Consider the following 23,394-nt stretch of genomic DNA (forward strand, 5'->3'; position numbering starts at 1 on the left):
AAACACACAGGCACACGGCAGGATACATTGTCCTTGTTGGTTTGGCACTTTGAACCCTTCTTTTATTTATGTTTTTTTTTTGTTTGCGTTCTACCCGCACAATTGCAACGCCATCCTTCGCTGAGGCTGCTTTCGGTTTTTTACTCCCTCCCCCCACTCCCCTTTATTTTGTCGAATATCGGATTTTTCTGGTGACACCACTGTAGATACTTCCTTCTCCATGCTCCCTGTTGCTGCTGTTGTTTATGTTTTTTTTTAACGTTTTTGTGTGCAGAGAGCGGCAAGAGATGGCGCAGGCGACGAACGCGAATGTTTTTGTTTTACTAAAACTCTTGAACTTTTTGTTTTTGTTTTTTTTTTTGTTTTTGCGGAGAAAAAAACGCACGTGCTTTGACGAGAATAAAACTCGGAACGAGAGAGAGAGAGAGAGAGAGAGAGAGAGAGAGAGAAAGAGAATGAGACAAAAAATGTGCCGCAACAAAGTCGCCACACTTTGCCCTGTGTATAACCTTGTAAATTAACACTTCCATACACACACACACACATGCACACATACACTCATACACACACACACACATACACGCAGCAAGGTCCTTGTAGGCAAGGACATCCCGTCGGTTCCGTCACGTGTCACGTCGTGCCTCGGTGCGGTTCGTCGCCTGCTCGCCCGCTCTTTACATTCGACGCAATACGGCACTCGACATACACACACACACACATACACGCAGACAGAGCATCCCTGCAGTGCCGCAGCAGTTTTAGTAGCAGCGACATCTGTCGGCCGGGCAGTTCGACTTGAAGTTGAGACACTGGTCGAGACAGTAGACGTCGGCACCCTCGCGGCCTCGCAGCTCACCGATCGCTTCACACGTTTGCCTGGACACGGAGAAGGGACGAAGGGTAAAACGAAATTCATCAGCCGGGAGAGAGAGAGAGAGAGAGAGAGAGAGACAGGAGGAACATAGTGTGCTCCAGCGGGGTAGGTACTTACGGGCAGTGGCACACCGTTTCCGGACAGTTCGGCGGGTAGCGGAGACAGTTGCTCTGGCACCATTCCTCCATCCCGATGAAGCTGCGGTACGTCGCGGTCGGCAGACACACCTGGTCCCTGCAAGAAGAGTGCGTGTGTGTGTGTGGGTGTGAATCAGTTTGGTTGATAACAATTGAGGCCGGAGACAACAAACTTACCGGATGATCAGCGGATAGACGTTGTCCGGCTTGGGGTCACGGAAGTCCCGGTAGTACAGCAGGAACGGGTTGTTATTGCCGACGAACAGTGGTGGGCGGCCGCCGCCCGTGTTGGACACGATGCTAATGTCCGCACAGTTCCGGAACGTTTCTGAAACGGACGGATGCAAACGTCAGGTCGTCTCTGTATGGTGTGTGTGTGTGTGTGTTTGTGGCGAAAGATCTGCTCGGTTGTGGAAACAGCACCACACCACCTACCCGGTCTGCCGCACCCGACCGACTCGGTCCCGTTGTCGCACCGGCCCCACATGTTGCCGGTGAAGTAGGTCCACTGCAGCACGCACTGCGTGCAGCTCACGTAGAGCGGCAGCTGCACCCGGTACCGGAACACGTCCTTCTTCTTCGAGTCGGGCGGTATGAAGAACCGGACCTCGCGCGTCCCGGACAGGTAGAGCGGGTAGCGATCGAAGCAGTCCTGCGTCGCCTCCGCCCGCGGGTTGTTGTTCGGGCAGAGGTACAGCTCGAACCGGCCCATATGGTTGGCGGTCAGCTCGATCTCGACCTCCAGCTCCTGGCCGGCCACGTACCGGCGCGACACGATGCCCTTGCCGTACTCGCCGCCGGCCTCGTGCGGCCGGGGCGCCCGCAGATGGTACGCGTCGCCGCACACGCCACAGTTGCCCTGGTTCTGCTCCCACTGGACCGCGTACCCGCCGCAGAACAGCTCGTTGTCGTTGTAGTTGACCGGGTTCGGGAAGCCGAAGCGCCACATCGCATTGCGGGCGGGCGGTTCCATCAGCCGGCCGTGGGCGTCCGCCGGCCGCGGCCCGACCGTCACCAGCAGCAGCAGCAGCAGCAGCAGCACCGAGGCCGGCATCAACCGTCGCGCCCACGACATCCCTCGGGACATCTGCGGAGATGAACGGGGAATGCAGTATTATTTTTTGCAATTTTGAAGCATTTTGAAGTGCTGGAAATGTCATTTTTGGCGGTTTGAACTTCAAATTTCAAAACGATATGCCGATTGGGTCGTCCATCGTCTAATGATAGAGCACAGCATCGTCATCATTTCTGATAATTTCTGGAGCATCATTAGCTCCTTGGCTCAGTTGTTGACAGTAAATGATTTGATTTAGGTGTTTTGATTGATATTTTTGCTCCAACAATTGTTGCTTTAAGTTCTCTTTCGGTAGTATTTTGCTGGTAACTAATTACCTGCTCGTCTCTTCAAAGTGCCAATTTAAAGCATTAAAGCTTATTATTATGCTGCCATTTCACACAGTTACTTCTGACGACTGTCTTTAGCTCATTTTAGCGTTCAAGAACTTCGTTAAAAAAAAAACAGGAAACCGCACTGCGACGTCTGGCAGTTGATTTGTGACGTCGTAGCATGAAATTGGTGAATTCAGGCTCTATAGATAAATTGTTCCCCTAAGCAACTCATTTTGGAATTAATTTGAGAATGCAACCTATTCCTAGTTGCTGTGATCTGTTTCACTTTCTACTGAATGTCGTTGGATGCAAAGTAGCATTTCGGAAGCAGAGTTGCGTAGCAGAGGACCAAGATGTCCAATTAACGTAATGTTTTTATTAAAATAGGAGTAATTCCGGTCGGTGAAGACCTTTTAAGAGACATTCTTCTTCAGTTTTTAGAAAAAATGTCCCACTGCTCTTATCCATTTTCTACTCAGGGATAATTATCCATAACATTCAGTCACAATGTCGTCTTTACATAGGTTTCCTAGGCTCATTACACATTAGATTTTTAACTACAACTACGTGAGATGGTTCTCCATAGAGTATCCAGTTTGTCCGTTTCGATATTGCACACACTGAACTGAAACTGTGTTGCTTCTGTGTGAACTTAGACCACAAAAATTAGATATTAGATCAACTTTGGTCAACTTAAGCCACATAACTAATCATGCAGTTGATAGAATTTAAAATTTAATGATTTTTTTGAGAGAGACTTCAGAGACTTGAGACTTGAGTCTTTACGAGATCTGAACTCAGGATTATTGAGCAGCATGTTTGATGAAGCCGTGCCAGTATCGGCTCTACCACAGGGCCTGTCTCACCACAACACGCATAATGTCTATATAACAGAGAGTAGCAATCCATTAATGGATAATTTTTGAAGTGACGACCAAGGTGTCAGTTTCCAGAAAATTTATTCCCACAAGAAGAGTAGGTGCTGAAAGGAGGTGTTTTATAGGTAATAAACAACAATTTGCTCGTTTCTTCTCACTGACAATAACGTCCACTGTGATTCATTTCACTGACCGTGTAAAATAATGGCCCCTGAGAAAGGAGAATGCGCCAGGACTCGCGCGGCCGTTACTGCCGTCAATAAATTTGTACACCAGTTTTATCGGCCCTGCTGTCACTGTCAACGCAAGAACTAATGGACTGTTTGCACCCCTCCCCTCTTCTCTTGCAGACCTAACACATACACACATACACGTAAACGGGCCAGGTAAACATCACTGATGGTACTGCGCGTCCTGTTCGGGATGCTGTGTCTGGGCGCGCAGGCCTTCCTGAGCCTGCACGGTGCGTCCGGCGGCACGGAAGAATCCAGCCCGCTCACCACCCAGCACGGTAGGCAAGAAAGTGCTCCATCCTCAGGCTTTGCATTAACGATTCGCTTTCTTTTCCAACAAAACTCCAGTGGGCGAAAACTGCGAGCACCACACGACGACGACGAGCCAGTTCGAGGAGTACTTCGACATCGACCGGATCGGCAACAACCGCACCGAGTCGAACGTCGTCGACCTGACGCTGTTCGTGCAGGTGCGCAACATGCAGGAGGAGCTGGCGATCCTGCTCTCCGCCGCGAACCGGTCCCGCCAGCACCCGGACTACGGCCGCACGTACGAGGTGCGCGTCAGCAACGTGTACACCGTCATCTACAAGGAGACGCTGCGCATGTCCGCACACCACAGCCACAACTTTAACTTCTTCCCGGGCGAGCAGTTCCGGCTGCGCATCCAGATAACGCGCGCCGGCCACATCACCGTCTCCATACCGGGCCTGTCCAAGTCGCTCATCCTGACCGTGCACGACGAGCGGCCCCCGATCGAGGTGGAGTACATTAGCTTCGGGTCGCGCATGAACGCGTACCCGGTGACGTTCTACTTCAACTGTGTGGATGCGGCGCAGGCCGCCGCCCGGAAGCAGGCCCTTGCCGAGCAGGAGAGCGCCCGGGAGCGGGCGGACGCGGACGATCCGGTCGGCGGGTCGTCGCACCAGCTGGACGAAGGCGAGGAGGACCCCAGGGGCCAGCTGGCCCCCGATCAGCACACCACGGACAGGGACGACGACTCGGCGGGTGGCAATGGAGAGATGGGAGAGCGTGAACAGAACGGGGACGTTGGGGAGTCACCGGCGGCCGCCAAGTGTCCGGTCTGTCCCAAGCCGGAAAAGTGCGAGGTGGTGGTGAAGGCGTGCTCGGACACGTCCAAAGATCTGCTGATGCAGGCGTCCGGGCCGGACGGCGAGAAGCAAAAGTACTTCTTCTACTTCAACGTTTACCTGAGCAGCAAGGGCGAGAAGGGAGGGAAGGAGCGACCGGTGGCCGACGCCACCAACCAGATTGCCTAAGGGAAGGGGCCCAAGAGGCCTCCTTTGTACCGATCCTGTCACATATCTTAGGGCACTTTGCGGACACGTGCGGGATATCCGCAAGGCTCCAGCGTCCCAAGCGCTCCAAGTTCGGCATATCAGCCCCAGCTCGGCCGCAAGTTTTTAAGCTATTTAGCAACTAGTTTCCTTGTTTCTTCCCCACCCCCTACATCCCCCTCCAACCAAGTTGTGGGATGTTGGGAAGTGCGGGCAAATGAGGACATTATAGCTCCAATAAACCTATCCAGCATTTTGTGCAGCACAAAATCCTGTCTCTCTTTGAAGTAGTGGTGGGAGCTCGGAATCGGAACAACCCGATACCGTGTTTGGAATCAATTCTGGGAGCCAATTCCGAATTCTTGAATCAATTCCAATGTTGGACCCAATTCCAGAGCCGATTCTGGAGCTGATTCTGGGGCTGATTCCGGAATCAGAATCGGCTCTGGAATTGGATTCAAGGTTGCCTCCGAAATTGGGGTTCAGAGTTGCCTCCGGCATTGGAATTAGTTTCGAAATTGGAATTGGGTCTGAAATCAGCCCCGGAATCTCCATGACAATCCACAATTGTCTTCAAATAAACTTAGATTCTTTGCGGCTTTCAATACAATCGTAGCAGCTTAGAACCCAAACGCCTATTCTCATTAAGATTCTGGAGGTAGTTCTAATTTGAAACTGATTCTAGAAAACTTTGGAGTTAGTCGGAATAGATTACCGACGCAAACTTTATTCTTCCCATCACTACTCTAAAGGTGTGCACAAAACATCCGAATTGGAGGCGGGGGAATTTACTGCAAGTGCGCGTCCTCGCGCGAAGAATGTCAGCAGTAGAACCGGCTCCGGGTGGACGGGTGGTTCTTGTGGTTTCCCAATATCCGTCGGCGGACCGTTCTTGGGAAAAAGGTGAACGGTGAAGCCCAACAACAACAAAACCCACCCCATTGCAGAACCCCAAGAACGTTCACCTTTAAGACACCAAAACCCACACACACACACACACACACACACACACAACCGAATGCAAATGCAATCGAAGGCGCGTGTGTGTAACAAACCTCTGGCGCGGGAAGATAACGCCTCTATCTCGTGCGCGAAGGTGTTTCGCGAGTGTACTACAAATATTGAGCAGCAGCAGCAAGAAACAAAAAAAAACAGACGACTTCAAAGCTGCCCCCACACACCTCCAGAACGGCAGCGAGCGATCAAGATGACCACCGAGAACGGGAGACTGTAGCAGAGGCGTCCATTACGCAAAGGAGCATGCAGGCGCAGCACACGAGCAGCGCGCAGCATCCAGAACGCGATCCCAAATGCCAAGGACATTCGCCGTTTGGTGGCCTCCGAAAAGGGCAATCCTGTGTGTGTGTGTGTGTGTGTGTGTGTGTGTTTGTCCGTTCGATCGCGGTTCTTTATTTACCGCGTCGGACAGCGTTGGGAGCTCTTCAGTTGTTGTTCGTCTTTGGCTGTTTTTTTTTTATTTTGCACGATTGGCTTCTTCTTCGGCGCTTATCACCCCGCACAAACCGGAAGCCCCTGAGAACGATCGTGCCGGAATGTTCGGGGCACAGCTTTGGGGCACATCAGCAGTATCGAGCTGCAGCAATTAGCAAGCGGCAAATGTCTTGAATGCGTGAAATGAACCGGTGGCGCGCGTGCGCGCGCTCCCGTTCGGCGTAGATTATCCTTACGCAGCCGGCCAGACTTTATTGCCCGGCCGGCAGCTTTATTGGTTGCGCTTAGCAGCGCAGAGATTCACCCACCCGGGGCTGGCAGTAATAAAGGTAATTTAACGAAGCAAAAAAAAAAAAAGGAGGAAAATGAAACAGAGAAAAGGGACGGCGCAATTCGCACACGCGCACTAAAAGGGATGTGTTAATTCCAGCCGGCGTCCGTCTGCTGCGGCAAAATATATGGCACTACCCCCTCCCCCCCTCCCCACCCTTTCTGCTTTGCCTGATAAGGCCGTGTTGGAGGCGATGTGGTTTGACATTTTGCCGCCGTGCTGTCATTATTACGCGCAAAGGCCCCCGGCCCCCTCGAGCGGGCGAGCGAGCGGGCGAAGATGCGCACGAAAATGCGCCGACCCAGGAAAAAGGGTCCCCGGTCCGGCAGATTATGGGGAACATAAGGGAGGAATGGGGGGGAGGGGGGGGGGTGGTGTGCAGATTATCGAAGATGACCGATGCTGACAAGCGCATCACATCGCAGGTCCTATTTTTCATCCCACCCCTTGCGCTTTGCGCACACGTACAGTGGCAGGGGGGGGGGGGGGGAGCCTTCCGAACGGTCCGTGGAAGGACACCAGTCCGCCAGGGCCCGCGCAAGCCCGTAGCCCTGCGACATGTCAAATTGACCTTTTGTTGTTCGAGGTTTTGCGCCGAGAGGCGCGCAGGAGTAATCGAGCTCTCGCGGCTAAAGGTTAAAAAGGCAAACCGTTTTCGCTTCTTCTACCATTTTTTTTTGTACTGAAGATGGGACGATCACCACGCGGCACCCGCAACGCCCAAGACCCTACATCCTCCCCCCCCCCCCCCCCCCCCCACCAAACAGGACTACTTTGTTGAGGCTATCGTCGCTTACCGGGCCGGCCGGGCCGAATCTTTTGTTTTGTCGCCAGCCCGCGGACGCGAACTCTTGCAGATAAAAAAAAAACATAAAAAAGTGGAAGGAAAAGCAGATCGCATCCTCGACATTAACACCGTGTTAAGTAATATATCGCGAGCGAGCGAGCGAGCGAACGCCCGTGCGTACACTGACACTGACGAGTGGTGGCGGTGCTAGCGACGCTGTGTTGGTGACCGGACAGTGCGGTACAAAAATTTATCCCCGGACAGTCGTCAGCAGGGCCAAACCCAGCGTGTACGATGCATTAAAAATTAGGTACCGAATAAGTCACTAGCACACATACACACTCGCCAAATCATAGGTCATATAAAATGTATTAATTTATAAGATAAATTCTTCAAACAACTGACGCATTTCTATTGACTTTTTCGGTATTTTACTGAAAGCGTATTTAAATTTTTCAGTTGAAGATTGGAAATCATTCGCAACTGAGATTTTTTTTCTACGTTCCTATTGGAATAGAGTAAACGCTGGCAATTGTTTGATTTGTTTGGTCCAAAGTCGCTACCAATTCACCTCATTTGCCTTTATAAACTAGTATTAAGAAAACTATTTATTTCAGAAACTATTTTTGTTTTGCCTAAACCGTATTGATTGAATATTTTACGGTTTAAAGCTACTAAATTAGATCGTTACATCAGCACGCAATCACTGCACGTTCGCATGCAGATACTAAAATAGCACCAGGAGATATCCGGGATCCCTGTTGATTATTATCTTTTTTTGTGATGTTTCTCAATAATTCCTTACTATTTTTGACAAAATACTCATTCCTTGCTATTTACTGTGGCCTTCAGTATGCCAGAGTGCCATTTTTTCTGAGAAGCACATCAGTAGAATACTACCTCCGTTTGAGAGCGCAATTTCAAGCTTTATGATGAATTCTGAAGATGTTGAAAATAGCGTGAAAAAATATCTTCCCAAAACCCTACCCCTAACTGCCTGCGCTGAAGTGCCACTAGCTCATGATGGGAACAGATCGGACTTGTCATTTCGATTTGGTCGATTGACATTTTGCGCCCGGCTCTTGATCAGCGCTGCATCACCGACCGCCCAACCGACCGGGATAAGCTTGGCAAGAGCTCTTACACATTCACGCAACAATTATGCATTATACCCTAGCACAGGAGACAGGGGGTCACCTGCTACAAAAGATGACACATTGTGGACGGTCGCATTGTTCCGCATATCGGACCACGGCTCTCGGCTACACACAGTACACAGCCGCACCATGTTTTGTTTGACATTTCGAGCACCAGTGCTGGAGCTTCCCTTTGTGCTCCGGTGATTGGTCCGGTCGCCCTGGTATCGACAACGTGCGAGCGCACACACACACACATGCACAGAACCCATTTGTACGAGCGATAAGTGAATCCCGACGATGACGATATAGGGCACGGCTGCTTAACCTTTCGCACAGCACTGTACGAGGGAGCGAGCGACAGAGCGAACAACAGGCGCGTTGGAAAGGACGCAGCGCTTTGCAGGATACATTACTACTGTGTACTACTACGCGTGTGTGTATGTGTGTGTGTGTCGCTTACATTTATTTGTTACGGCACATGTTTTCGTAAGTCATAACGGCGAAAGCAAGAGAGACAGAGTGAGAGAGAGAGAGAGAGAGAGCTTAGTTGGTCCAGACGACGATAAATAATGTAGCGCGCGGATCGTTTAACCCCGCTTCACTTTAACCCCTTTGATCCCTTGAACCACGTGCGTTTGTGTGTGACATTACAAGATGTAACCAGAGCTGCAGGGACCTCTCCCATCTCCCCCCCTCCCTGCCATTCACACAGCAATGAACAATTACAACGACAAAACAGCACACCCGGTTATATGTCCGTTGTTGAATACACACAACAACAAAAAAACTCGAGAGAGGGAGCTATGAAGATGTTTCATCGCTTTGCGGACATTATTAAGTGCATCGCAGGCCTCTCGCCTCCCCTTCTGCTTTAAATCACCCACCAGCACGAACTTGACCTACGGGCGAAAAGGGGTCTGACATTTTCGGGTCGTTGATTATGATGAAGCAGCAGGACCTTTCAGTGCCGGACCAATCGTCCAAGTTACCAATCGAATAAAGCAGACTTGAGACCTGGCTGGGGTGAGATCCCCCGTCTCCCACGTCCTCTTGACGAAGCTTGCCTATTTGCCCGGTGTATTGTTTTTATTGGAGGAGCTTATCTGCACTTTGCACACAAAATTTCCGGGCAGCATATGATGGGGTCGGGTCTACAACCCGTCGTCTTGCTGCGGCTGCTTGCTGGTGGTGCGAGTCGGCAACCCGTTCGTTTTGGTGCGGTTTTTCATGAGATAGAGATTGAAGTAGAAGTAGTACTTCTGCCGCTCCGGGTCGTCGCCCGTGGGCGCTCCGTTCGCGTCCTTGCTACTGTCGGCGCATGCCTTCACGACGACCTCGCACCGCTGCTTGGGACAGACGGGACAAACGGGGCAGCCGTCCGTTAGCGGCAGGCTGGCCGGTTCGCCGGCCCCGTCCGCTATCACCTCGACCTCGGCCCGGTACTGGGGCAGCCCGCAGCCGAGATAGAACCGCACCGGGTACGCGTTCATGCGCGAGGAGAAGCTGACGTACTGCACGTCCAGCGCCTGCCGCTCGTCCACGACCGCGAGCAGGGGCCGCCGGCCCAGCCGGCCCTCGTTCACCAGCACGGTCAGGTTGCCGTCGCGGGACAGCAGAAAGCGCAGCCGGAACCGATCGGCCGGGAACAGCTTGTCCAGCGGGCTGTGGTACGCCTGCATCTTGAGCGTCTCCCGGTACACCACGGTGTACACGTTCGTCATCCGCATCTCGTAGGTGCGCGCAAAGTCCGGATGCTGGTAGGAGCGGTTCTGGCCGGACAGCAGTATCGCCAGCTCCTCCTGCCGGTTGCCCAGCTCGACCGTGAAGCTGACGTTCACCAGATAGCTGGCGGACGGTTCGTTCCCGAGCTCGGCCAGCTCGTAGTACTGGTCGAACGTGCCGGACGTCACCGTGTGCTCGAGACAGCCGACCGGTGCCACTGCACGCGGGTTCCGGGACATGCAAAATCCAAACAGTTGGACAGTTCGTTAGTTGATTGTGGCACGCGCACGTCCCTTTTTTGTTTTGTTTGCGAGCAGAACTTTACCATCGTCCGGTGCGTCAGTGGTCGACGCCAGCAACTCCACCAGCAACATCAGCGGGATGATTAATTGACCCCATCGCAGCCATTGGCTATACATGGCCGACACACTTTCCACTTGGCGAACAAATAAATTAAGCTGCGATTTGAATAAATCTTTGAAATCCACTCCCGCGCGCGCGACTTCTTCCAAACACTGTTTTTTTTTTTTTTTTGGTTTGTAATCTTCTGCTAGATGTGTACGTGTGTGTGTGTGTGTGTGTGTGGTGGGTTTTTTTGTTGCTGTTGCTCTTCTTCTTGTTGGTGCCCAATTGAGACAACAGCGGCGGTAAAATACAACCCCAACCCCCGAAGAAAGCGCGCTGGTGGGCAAAGAGACGCTCGTCACATGGGGACGGAAATTCTGGACTGCGGCCCAAACGCGACGCAAATGAATTAGCGACCCTCCAGCACGACCGGGCCTGGTCCGGGGTGAAAGGCACGCACGTTTTTTTTGCATAATGGGTTTGTGATTACGATATCAGACATGAGCCTCTCACAACACAGAGAAACCGATACAGGGCCCAAGAAAGCAAGGCGGAACAGCACATGGTCGTCGCTCATTTCTTCACGAGCGCGTTATCGGCCCAGCGCAGGAAATGGGATGTGTTTCGTGGTTGTGTTTGTCGCTGATTCCGTTCTTGAAGGGAACGCTGCCACGCCAGCAGCGTGTGGCGAAATTTAATGTCCTCCCCGCAGAAGATTTCTCCGGCCCAGCGCAAGAACCTCCGGCTTGGTTATACCGCGGGCAATTTGCCTATCGGGGACGGCTGTCATTCGGGACTGGTTCTATCGAGCTGTCGGAGATGTCACATGCTGGAGTTCCTTTCTTTCTTTTTTTTTCGGCGATACTTTTTAGGTGTGGAATTCAAAATTTCCCAAAAATCTCTGAACTGCGTCCTCTCCAAACATTGCGATTTATTTGCGCGCGCGCGCGCTCGTAAATCAACCAGGCAGCCGGGGGTTGACAAATTCACCCCCGGCCCTGCTCACGAGGCTTTACACTTTGATAACGGGGGCACATGTTTTTTCGGACTTTGTTTGCATTTGTATTAATTAAGGCACCAGCCTGGTTCGGGCCCATTAGTGCGGCTGATTGGCTGAGTGACCGTGGGCATTTGGGTAGGGCGGCTATCGACAGAAATGCTTTTCGAAAGTTGCTTTCGAAGCAAATTGGCACGACTTATCAACGACCCAGGCAGCTCAGAACGTCGATGGCAGGGCGGGGATTAGAAAGGAAGCGGAACGGTCCGCCATGGCATCGGCGATATCTGAGCGGCACGCCGCAGCGAAAGAATCTGCTTCGCTCCGGTCGCCTTCGATCGGGCCCAATTAATCCACCAATTAATCAATAGCGTGAAAATGTCAGAACTCCCAAGCCACCATCCAAGTACGCAATGTCTCGGTCGGTCCGCACCCGGGAACAAGGCCAGAATTTGAGAACTGGCAAGAGGGATTGGGAGATTGGATGCACCAACCAAAGCAAAACACACACACACACACACAAAACAAGACAGAAATTGGATCAGGTGGTTCCGTGTTGGGCCATGTTGGGTCATTTCTTGGGTGCAGAGCTAAGCAGTGTGGCACGAACCCGGAGCGACGCGGCGCTGCGTATATGTCACGGCATGATATGGCGATCGATAATCGCATTGTAAGTAAATGTTAAGGACAGGAGTCCTAGAGGATGTCACCGTGTTTTTTTGGAGCTAGAGATCACGCCGTGGTCGCCTCGCACAGCTGTCAATCAGCAATCGATAAAGTTCAGCACTGAGCACCCGAATCCGAGCACCGACGCCACCGCAACGCCGCACTATCGGTAAATGCCGGAAAGGTCAGTAACCTAAATACCAAGGTCGTTTTGTGTATCAATCTTGCTTAGCGGGCCGAGCCACGGCTTCCCGAGCAGAGTGTAGGACGCGACACTGCACACATTAAACACACGCACACACAGAACACGCTCATTTATCTCCCACGGCACTGGCACGGCGCTCAGCACTCGGTATTATTATAATATTAGATTATAATGCCAGCGGGGCCAACGTCCAGCTGTGTGTGCGCTTTGGCGTGTATTTGCGTGCAGGATCGGTGTCGGGAGCCGGGAAGGGAAGCGATCACGATTTATGCTAATTATGCGATCTTTCACGCTAAAAACACTCGCGCGCCGTAGCCGGGGCCCGGCCCGAAATCAATCCAGCTTCATTTGCCTGTCAAACGTGCCTTAATAACGGCAACAATCAAATCCAATATTTCATGCCCATTTTCAGCCAGCATCCCCGCCCCCAGGTGCTGCTTTTTTTTTTTTAAATAGCCCACACTTGGCCCGGCTCTGGTAATTTAAATATTAAATGATTATTTTCTTTTCGCCCTCTGGATGGGGAGTGCAATCGTTTCCTCGCTCCTTTCTCAGGAAGTCCCCTTCGGAGTCTGTGGTCTGCCCAAAGTCCCCGAAGGGAGCAACGCTTCAGGTGCTACCCTTAACCTTTTTCTGTGTGAAAGATTGTTTTACGGATGAAGAATGGCAGGTGGGTGTCAGTGCAAGTGTAGGTGAATCGCTCAAAAAAGGCCAAATGTACTGTGGAATGGAGAAGGAGCAGTTGGAATCTAAGCTGCTCCAGATGTCGGATGCCGGCAGAGAGCCGACGCGCGGCGCAAACAAAGCAAACAAGGCGAAGCGTTTCCGACGTCGCATTCAAGATCGTACCAAGCTCGATAAGCCACTTGACGTACGCTTGCACTCTCTATCTCTGCATTTTGTCTGCTCTGCTGCTCCAAAAACTCAAACTACGGTCCGCTTGTTGGAGATTCTACCGATTCTGCAGCGATTCCAAAGCCACACCCGACAGCAACACTTGAAAGTGGGGGGGGGGGGGGAGTCCTACACCTACTCCAGCTTATCGGGGGCACCGCATCTTTCAAGCTCGATCGCTTTAATTCGCTTTATCTGGCATATATTCTTGTTTTATGATATTGTTCCGCTGCCTGGTGCCTTCCATCCTCAACCGCATGCAATTATGACGAGAGAATGGGGGACTTGCAGCCTGCACAACCTGCCACCAGACCCGCCTTCGCCGGATGACTCTACAAGCGTAAAGGTGAGAAGAACTCATTCTCCTCCCCGGCCGATCCAGTGTCCAGGGGAGACTCGAGAACAATATAACATTTGGCATTAACGCACACACATACACACACACACACACGGGCTCTGTGGTTCTGTGGCAGCAGCAAAACACAAAAAAAAACAAAGGTTCTTGGTTGCACCGGGGTTTCGTCTTTCGCAACGGCGATAAGGTTACCGCCGTAGGATAAGATCACCCTTGCGGACGGGACAGTCAGGGAAGGAGCAACAAAAGCGAAACAAACAAGAACAAGAATTGATGGAAGGAATTGGCACAGGTTCTGAGACGGCAGGATCTGGAGGATAGGTTCCATCCGTTCTCCTTCCCCCCCCCCCCCCAAACTCCCTGTAAGCCCGCTAAACGTTTCCCGGGAGCGTCCCCGGGAGTGGATGACATTTCCAACGAATATCCCGACGGTTGTCGATGATGACGCGCCTGCTGACGTGCGCGGGGGGGGGGGGGGTGGAACTGGTTTCCAAAGCAGCAAACTCCCCACCAACCAGGGGGTAAGAAAATGGATATTGACAAACGCAGGGAGCGGGAGGTTTTAATGTGCCCGGTTTTTGGGGATCCAGCCCGGGACACTCTGGCAGGCAGGCTGGAGCTGGTTTCCGCACGCAGGCAAGCAGCAGGTTTTCAGCCGTGGCAACCATCTGCACCTGACAGGCTTGCTCCGGCGGGGTGGGTGGCAGGGCGTTCTAAAAGGGAGTTTTTGACGGATCGTTTGCTCGGGTTTTTTGTCGGTCGGACTCGAAGAATCCTGTGCTCCGTGCTGATTGCTGCTTTGACAGCTACTACCCAAGCTTAGGATTGATTACATAGGCTGACATTTAAACGCCACACAAAAAGCCCTGTTTCTGGACCTCAATTCTAGGGGATCGTCCAAGATCTTCCGCTTCTAGGCGGCCGATGTGTTAATGAGGCACCGCTCAAGCGATTCCAAGCGACTGTTCCGCAACTCCAAAAACAAAAAGGCCCAGTCATCGTTCCATTCGTAGATCGTTCCTTTTCCGGCAGTACGGCCAAGAACACACAAGGAGCTCTTTGATCTGCGCTCCGCACTGAAACCCTATCCAGCCCATCCAGCAGTGTGTCCCACTTTTCCAAGCGACGAACCCGCCCGGGGCCCTCCTAAAACAAAGCATCCTTTCTCACTGCCCCAAGTGGGCGTCACGGTCTCCACTCAACCAACTTCAAGCAAAATCCAAAAAAAAACGAAACAAAACAACAAAAAGAACACTGGTGGCTCTGTCAAGCTAATCGATAACGAAAGGCCATAAAACTAATAACTTTTAAATAGATGCGCAAAGTGATGACTGCGCGTGTTCTCGCCCCCGAGCGCGATAAATATGCGAACTCCATGGTTCGTACCCGGCGTGTTGCTTTCTCTCGCGCATATCTTGCGCGCGGTATCAAGATCACACACAGCACAATCTATTCCGGGACGGGAAGTTAGCCGACAATGATCTCATCTGCTTCGCCAAAAATCTTTTGGGGCTGGGGCTGGTGGCGCACGTTTCCCCGCATTATCGGACGGGCGCGAACGGTATTCTTGGTAGCACCGGTGCCATGGACCGTGTCATTGTCCCACCGTGCGGTGTGTGTGTGTGTGTGTGTGTGTGTGTGTGTGTGTGTGTGTGTGTGTGTGTGTGTGTGTGTGTGCTTAAATCTAAAAGACAAATAATACCCCCAAAACAAAAATCACAACATGCCCGCTGCTGGTCAAGCGTGTTAGGCTTTCGGTCTTGGCAGTTCCGTAGCGGTTTGCGCCTCATTACCATACAAATTTGCTCGTGTTAGGCCGGGCCGGGCGTTTGCTTGGGCGCGTTTTTCCCTCTCACCCTCCCCCCCCCCCCCGGCCCCTCTCCATTCGTTGGGAGAGGGAAGTACCCCGTTCGGGTATCGATTTTTAAGACAGACCTACATTCGCTTTCGCCCCATAAAATGGCTTTTGATGGCACTTCTTGGGGACAAAAATGCAAAAAAAAAACAAACACACACACACACACAACTGATGGGACCAGCAAGCCAGCTTGCTCTATGGCTGCGGCGATACACATTCCTATTTTCGCGCATTGCGTACCTCTTTAAAATACCAAGCCCCAAGCGGGGCCAAGAAAAGACAGTGTTTCGGTGACGGTTTTTTTTTTGTTTTGGAGGCAAGAATGGTAATAATATTTTTTGAAAAATGTCACCTCCCTGGATGGATGGGGCCTCCCCGGGGGAGGGGGAGTGGGGGGGGGGTCAGAAGCAGAGCCAATACGTTTGTTCTTTTTTGGCTTTTTTTTTGCTGTCCTGTAATTTTTTAGCACCTCGCACCCGCGCGCGCATGTAAAAAGGGAAATGTAAATTTTTAATCTTTCGCTCGCTCGGTGCGGATTTGCATCTGCTTACAGCTTACTTTGGCAGCAAGCATACTACATGGCATACACACACACATACTGTACCCTATGGACAGTCCGTGACCCCAAACACCCAAACCGATCACTAATCGGATCATGTAGCTGCGCAGCTTTTGGCCTGGCCGTTAGGTTGGGCCGTTTGCTTTTTTTTTATTGGTTTTTACATTTGGAAGTTGTTTCTTTTCCTTTTTATTTTTGTTTTTTTTGTTTTTGTTTGGAAATCAGTGCGCAAGTGAAATTAATCACCACTCCCGGGATCCACACACACACACACACACACACACAGCGTACTAACAGTGCGTGAGTAATTGGGCTTTAAACCCCGTACGTGGAACCGTGCGGCAAGGGCAACGTGCGCACGAGCACGAAGCCGCTGTCGCTTTCATTCTATTCACACCATTGCCCCCGGGCCTTCCTTGTTCCTCATCCCAAGCCCCACCCAAAACCTTCGCACATCCGCTGCAGTTCGTCACGTGTGGCCGTGCCCGCGGCCGGTGGCGACGTGCACAGCTCCGAATTCGTGTGCCGTTGTCGCGGCGCATGACGACCCGCGGCCAAGTCTCAGGCTGCGCCAGATGCGCGTTAATGCGTTACTGCGGGTTTGGCAGGAGTTCCCATAGCTGTGGGACACTTCATTGATTCTTCCTTACATGACATAAACTTATTGTAATTGGAATTGGACACTCTAGCACCGTTGTTGGAGAGATCCAGTAGGAATTTCCAACAAGCCTGTGCAAAAAGGGTGCCAATAGAGTCCAATTTCCAACATACGAAGGAATGAGCCAATAGGAATGAGCCTAGACAGTGTCCCACAAATATATTGTACCCCCGTGGAAAACCCTGCAACTATATTCCGTCTAACACTGGCACCACCACCGTCAGGTTGTTCCGTTCGCTCTGCTAGCCCCGTGATTCATGGCGTTCTTGCAAACAATGACACAGCTTCGTCCGCGCGACATTGACGACGACGAGCCGTATCGAGAGCGTCGTTGTTTGCAATGATTTGCAAGCGACGAACCTGTTTCTCAAATATCACACCGAGCACCCGGGGAAGCAAATTTGTTTGCCCGAATTAATTGAATCGACGGATCGGTGCGTCGTCTGTGAGCCACGGTGACAGGCGGCAATTAGTAAATGCCAACCGATCTCCTTTTTGCTGGAGCGCTTCAATCAATCTCGCAATAAGATCCAGAGCAAGAAAGCGTGTGTGTGTGTGTGTGTGTGTGCAGCGGTTTGTTCGTAGGCTTTAACAATGCTAGATATTGTTTAATAACAGCCTGAGAGCCTAATATTGACATCTGCTTTAACTGCACACACACACACAAAAAGGGATTACTTCATCTCATCCCTCGCCACGCTTTGCCGACGCATTAGTCATCCCGAAGGCATCACTTTTACGAGTTTTTATTCATGAAGATTTTATGTCTAGAAAGTCCACGCCCGACATGTGGGGAGCACGGTGCAAATTCTTCGTAGAAATGTTTGATCGACGACTTTTATGGGCGGAAATGACTAATCCACACACACACACGACACACATGGATGATCATGGGTTGGAAGTTGTCGCAGGTTTAGGATGTCGCATACATTTCAGCAAAAAGTGAGACTCAGACATTTCTTTTTTACACTGTAAAGTGTCTAGTTACGCAGTAGAGCACTGAAATTGGGACCTCGATGCAAACTCAAAGTACATTGGAGCGCGCATTCGTCCGACAGCTTGTTTTGGAGCAACTAAAGGGCGCAAAATCATTGGATGCACTAAACCCAGCTTTTGAATTTGTTTCGCTTGCCCAGCGTGCCCGTACCGGGTTCAATTCTCACATGGACCGTAGGCGCTCGTAGGGGTAGCGTTAGAGTCTTCTCCGAAAAACTTGCGCACCAGAATTGCTTCAAAAACGCTAAAGTACAATCGTGGCATGTTTTTTACGCATTTTGATACCAAATTTGACTGCAGCAGGTCGTGCGGTGTAGTGCGCCCATTCGGCGCATTAAACTGCTTGGGCCGGGCCGGGCCAAAACAATTAGGCAAACGCTCGATAGCAAACACCGCAAACGAAAGTGTCACCGCACCAAAACTAGCGAAAAGGGGGGAAAAGGTGCTGCTTTAAAATAACCACACGCACGTGTCACGATTCCTAGATGGGCGCGTAAGGTTGGGCACGCAATTTATGGGCTGCGCGGGTTGGGTGCGCGCGTATCAAACGGCTTCCCGAGCAGTGTTCCAGTGCGTTCAAAGCATTCTGCTTACTATAAAAACCCCTGCTACTACTTTTGCTGCCTAGCCAGCAGCCACCCCACGGTCCTCCCCGGGTGGAATGCGTTGCACACGAGTGCGGGTGCACACGGTGGTAGTAGTAGTAGCGAAAAAAAAAGAAAGAAACAGAACCGCCGAAACAGGGTCGGTGTCATTACGCTGGGTACATTTTAATCAATCGCTACGGCACGACGCGCTCAAGGAGACGCGCGGCACCAGACGGCGACACCAATCAGGTGAGGTGTGGTGTAAAACGTGCAACGGGCGGTTGGCGAGTTGCAATTTGATCGACTGCATGTGCGTCCTCCGGGTGAAATGATTATCCGGCCGGGGGATGACTGCCTAATGGCGCCGATCGTTGCGATGTCGGGGCGTTAAGTGGCGCTAGGGGAAGCTAAGAGAGCGCACCCGTGAAACGCGACCAGAGGAACGTCACTATTGCCACCCACAAGGTAGAGTAATTGGGCAGTGCAATGGTTGGGATGCGTGAAGCAGTTACAAAAGCTCGTTGGAAAGAAAGCAAACAAATTACAATTGTTTGCCCTTATTCTAGAGCGCCTGTTCGATAACGATAGCGATTAGAGCAAATGTCTAAAACTGATCTAAAGGGATCTAATCTCTCTATAGTCACGACTTAACGCTGCAGACTCCTTTAAAAAGCTTCCCTCATAACGGGAAAAATTCCGCATGTGGATTGGATATATGCTGGTGCTTGAAATTGCACTTCAAAGTCATCTAAATACTAAAAAATGAAGAACAAAATGAAATATACGTTCGTCGCTTTTTAGAAAGAGTAACGCATTGAGCTCACTATATTGAGGACTGTTTTGGTTGAAATGATAATTAGCAGATTGCGCTATTCGATCAAAGAATTCAAGGAATTTTTCCGTTCGGGCTAAAAAGCTCTAAAACCAGCACTTCCAGCCGGCTGAGCACATCAGTTGGAGCGTTAGAAAATTGGCATATAACGATCACAAACGAGCGACAGCGGTATGCTAATTAGTGCTAAAACTGAGCTAAAACTAACACAGCACTGTCCGAAACTGGCAAATCAATTCTAATTAAAACCGCACCAAAAGCTGTTACTAGATACAGATCACACACAACTTTCCACGGTCAAACGTTTTCGGTGGCACGGTTAGCATCGCACAGCCACTGGTAGCGCTAGAAATTTGATTGATTGCAGACATTTGATTTAACGGCGGACTGTTCGCGGCACTTGCATTGCATTCGGATGTTTGTGTTTTGCTTCCTTGTTTTTCGCTCTCAATTATTTGATTTAAGATTATAAGGTGTGTGAAGGAAATTTGACAAACTCTACTGATGTACTACGGAAATAAACAAAAAAAAATAACTTTAATTCCTACCTCTGCGATCTGGAACATCGGCGCACACACACACGCTCAAGACACGAACCGAAATCGTCACAATCACGTACCTTAATTCGTTCGACAGAAAAAATAAATAAATAAAAATACCTTTATCGTTAGACGCACACTTTTCACATTCAAAACTTTACTCGAGCCAACAACAAACAAAAAAATGGCAACGAAAACAAATGCACTTGCTATTTTCAAAACATAACCCGAACACACTTACGATGAAGATGAACAAATGAAAATTAAAAAAAAAAACGGTGATTTGCCACCTAATTAAAATCGCTCAAAAACTGTTGGACGCCCAAAAATCAAAATGCAGGAGGAGTGAGGAAAACGCACTAAAAATTCCTCACGTACTACTCTGAGCAGAGCAAAAAAAAAACCAAACAAAGTTGCCGAAAAATCTGCGAAAAAACGGCGTGCGCGCACGCTCCCGTCGCTGTGCGGTAGGCGAGCGCTTCCCTCGTGGATAGCAAAATTTAAACTGATCCATTCGAGCGGCCGGCCGACTGTCTTTATTTTTTCGATCACACCCCCTCCCCCCAGGCCCACACACACACACACACACACACACACAACCATTCCCTCCTTCCGATTCCGTCTTACCGTCTTCCCTCCCCCCCCCTCCCTTCCCATCCTCCTCCCCCTCGCACCGAGTCCACCCTTTGTGCCCTCTCTCCCTTCGGAGGCCTTCCCGAAACCGATCCGGTCCTCGTCCGCCCAGTGCCCATCTGCTTCCCGCTTTTGCGACATTCTGTTGCCGTCTTTTGCTTTCCCTTGGGTTTTCGCACCCCGCGCGCCGCGGCTTCGGGATGGGGTGCCGGGCCCCACGAGTGCTACGGTTCGCATACGTTTCGCGCTCTTGTTTACTCTTGTTTACTTTCGTTTCCATCAAATACCGGCCCCGGGTTTTACGGTTCTTGGAGGGTATTTTTTTTTTATTATTATTATTGATTTTGTTTTTGTTTGCCACTTTTAATAATATTGCTCATCCTTACGGGTCAACAGCATTAATGGAGGCAATTTAATTTAATCCCTTCGCGTTCTGTTTAAACATCTCCGGCAACAAGTGATCAAACGAGTAAACAAATCCTTTTCGGTGCGCTCCCTCTCGCCTCTCTCTCTCTCTTTCTCCTCTGTCTCTCTTTTAAATACTCTCTTTTTATCTCTCTCTCTCTTTCACGATTACTTTTACACGATCGCGATAATTGGCGGGTCCGTAACGATTGCTCATCAATTTTGCTCTTAAATATTTTGTCACGCGCGTTACACCGCGCTACTAATTAGCTTCGAAAGAATGCAAAACCGATCTAAAACAGGGCGCGTCGGTCGCCGCATTCCCGAACGGTCCCGAATGGGGAACGCACGTTCGGAAGCTAAAATTGATAACGCATCGTCACCTCGTCACCACGGCGGCTGGAGGCGCTTCGGTTCCAGAGACCTGCAGCATCCCACAAGCTCAATGGGCGAGTGACGGGACGAAGTAGGAGAACCTAACGGTGGATGGTGTGAGGGGAGGGGAGGGAGGGGAAGATCGAAAGGAGAATCGGGATTGGGCCAGAATTGATTCTCACCACTTGTTCGGGAGCGAGGCGTGTGTGTGTGTGTGTGTGTGCCTCGTGTGCCTTTTACTTTTGCTAAATAGGGAACCCACAGGCTAGGCAGGTCGGATTTTTATAGGTTGCGGAGTGGTGTTTTTTTTTCTTCATTTTATTTCCTTTTCAAAAAGAAAAGAACGATTTTTGCTTTGGTGGGATTCCAGTTTTTTTTTTACTTCAAAACTGATTGAACATATTGATCGTTTCTTTTGGAGCGATTTTTGCGCTTTTTTGTCTCTTGCTTCTTTGCTTCTGCGTTTCCCGATTTCTGTTCGAATTGGCATGCGACCTCCATCCCCCGCTACCCCATCAGTGGACGTTGGGTGGCTGGAGTGTTTCATTCCAGGCGGGCGAAAGAGTTTTCCATGCAGAAGAGTACCACCCAGCGCGTAACCTATCGTGTATCAGGTTGTTTTTATTATACTTCTGGATGGGACGCTACACTAAACCGACCGAAACGGCGGCTTGATAGTGTTGGACTTTTGAAAACTGTTTGCCTTCAGCCATTTCAAAGAAATTAAGTGGCTCCCGTGTATCTCCAGCTGAAAGCATTCTAGAGCATGTCATGGCTTATATTTTGTAAAGTTGCTCTACTTAACAACTTTTAGTCCATTTCTTAGCCTGGTTTTGGCGACAATCTCGAGGTAGTAAAGGAGTTCTGCTTATCTTGGGACGCTTGTTACTTCGGATAACGGATATCTGCAGCGAAATCCGGAGATGCATTGTACAGAGGGAATCCTGCACACTATGGACCTGACCGACTGCTGAGATCCAGAACACTTTGAGCTCTCACGAAATGTGAGATGTATCGCACATTGATTCGCCCGATGGTCCTCTATGGATTCGAGCGGAGGATGCAGACGCTCTTGGCGTGTTTGAGCGACGCATCCTCCGGACCATCTTTGGCGGTGTGTTCGAGCATGTAGCGTGGAGGAGATCAGCACGAAAGGATAAAGCACGAGCTTGCTGAGCTGTACGGCGAACCGAGCATCCTGATGGCGGTGATTCGATAGCCGAGGCATGTTATGATGCCGGACTCATGCCCCATCAAGAAGGTGACAGCGATCCTCAGTTCGGTATAAGGCACAGGGGAGCATTGAGTTGGCTGGATCAGGTGAAGCGAGACCTGTCGGAGATCGGGTGTCTTCACGGATAGGAGGCTGTAGGCAGGGATCGAGAACCCTGTATATTGATTATTCTCCGGGCTATGTCATATCGACGTGGTCTATCGTGAGCAAAAAAGAGAAAGTGTGTGTTAGAGAGAGAGAGAGAGAGAGAGAGAGAGAGAGTGAAAGAGGAAGAGAGAAAGATAGAGATAGCTTTTTCGTTACAGAAACATATCGTATTGGTCATGCTGCAGTGCTACGCAATGCAACAGGGTTACACAATATCATTACTCATGGACCACCATAAGTGAAACTAGTTAAGAACTCACACCGGTTCTGGGATTGATTATTAACCCATACCCTGGAGTAGATCCTCAACTTCTTGCTGCCCAATGAACTGACTCTGAACCCATGCCTGCTCTAGAATTGATTCCCAACCTGAAACTGATACCACATCCCATACCACACCTGGAACTGATTCTGAATCCATACAATATCTTGAACGGATTCCCAACTAGTATCGGTCCTGGAAAATATCACTAAACAAATTGAGCTAAAATTCCTACACTATTTCCTAAGTGTTTTGCCCATGGGTTCAAGCTCCGAATGGACCGTGCTGCCCTTACGTAAGACTAACGGAGGATACGGAGGACTAAGCAGGATATGCAATGAGTAATCAATAAGTCACTGCAAGTCCATGACCGACAATGGTTGTTGTATCAATTATGATGCAGAAGAAGAAGAAGATTTCCTACGCTAATTCGTATGAAAGGTATCGGTCCGTGATAGGTTCCAGGACCGGTCTATCTGCAGACCATCCGGTATCAATTCCAGAACCAGTATGGGTTTTGTATCGGTTTAGGGCCTATTAATGGGCCATTATCAGTTCTTGAGTTGTATTAGGTTTTCGAGTCGATTATTTTGACGGAAGCCCAGTA

At 50.4% G+C, this 23,394-nt stretch overlaps 3 protein-coding genes across 3 annotated transcripts; 1 reads left to right on the forward strand and 2 right to left on the reverse strand.

Annotated features, from left to right (window-relative positions):
* Window positions 1-23: 23 nt before the first annotated feature.
* On the reverse strand, window positions 24-20,248 carry LOC120957905 (uncharacterized). Its single transcript, XM_040380350.2, has 6 exons — window positions 19,973-20,248; window positions 19,741-19,811; window positions 1,447-2,098; window positions 1,189-1,339; window positions 992-1,108; window positions 24-876 (listed from the first exon to the last, which is right to left on the reverse strand). The coding sequence occupies exons 2-6, from the start codon at window positions 19,756-19,758 to the stop codon at window positions 759-761; spliced, it is 1,056 nt and encodes a 351-aa protein (XP_040236284.2). The 5' UTR covers window positions 19,759-19,811; window positions 19,973-20,248; the 3' UTR covers window positions 24-758.
* LOC120957911 (uncharacterized) lies at window positions 874-5,065 on the forward strand. Its single transcript, XM_040380364.2, has 3 exons — window positions 874-979; window positions 3,629-3,789; window positions 3,860-5,065. Exons 2-3 carry the CDS (start codon window positions 3,678-3,680, stop codon window positions 4,789-4,791), a joined length of 1,044 nt encoding a protein of 347 aa, XP_040236298.2. The 5' UTR covers window positions 874-979; window positions 3,629-3,677; the 3' UTR covers window positions 4,792-5,065.
* LOC120957915 (uncharacterized) lies at window positions 9,478-13,416 on the reverse strand. Its single transcript, XM_040380376.2, has 2 exons — window positions 10,566-13,416; window positions 9,478-10,457 (listed from the first exon to the last, which is right to left on the reverse strand). The coding sequence occupies exons 1-2, from the start codon at window positions 11,056-11,058 to the stop codon at window positions 9,670-9,672; spliced, it is 1,281 nt and encodes a 426-aa protein (XP_040236310.2). The 5' UTR covers window positions 11,059-13,416; the 3' UTR covers window positions 9,478-9,669.
* Window positions 20,249-23,394: the final 3,146 nt, after the last annotated feature.

This window comes from Anopheles coluzzii, chromosome X (genome assembly GCF_943734685.1).
Source record: "Anopheles coluzzii chromosome X, AcolN3, whole genome shotgun sequence".
Taxonomy (NCBI): Eukaryota; Metazoa; Arthropoda; class Insecta; order Diptera; family Culicidae; genus Anopheles; species Anopheles coluzzii.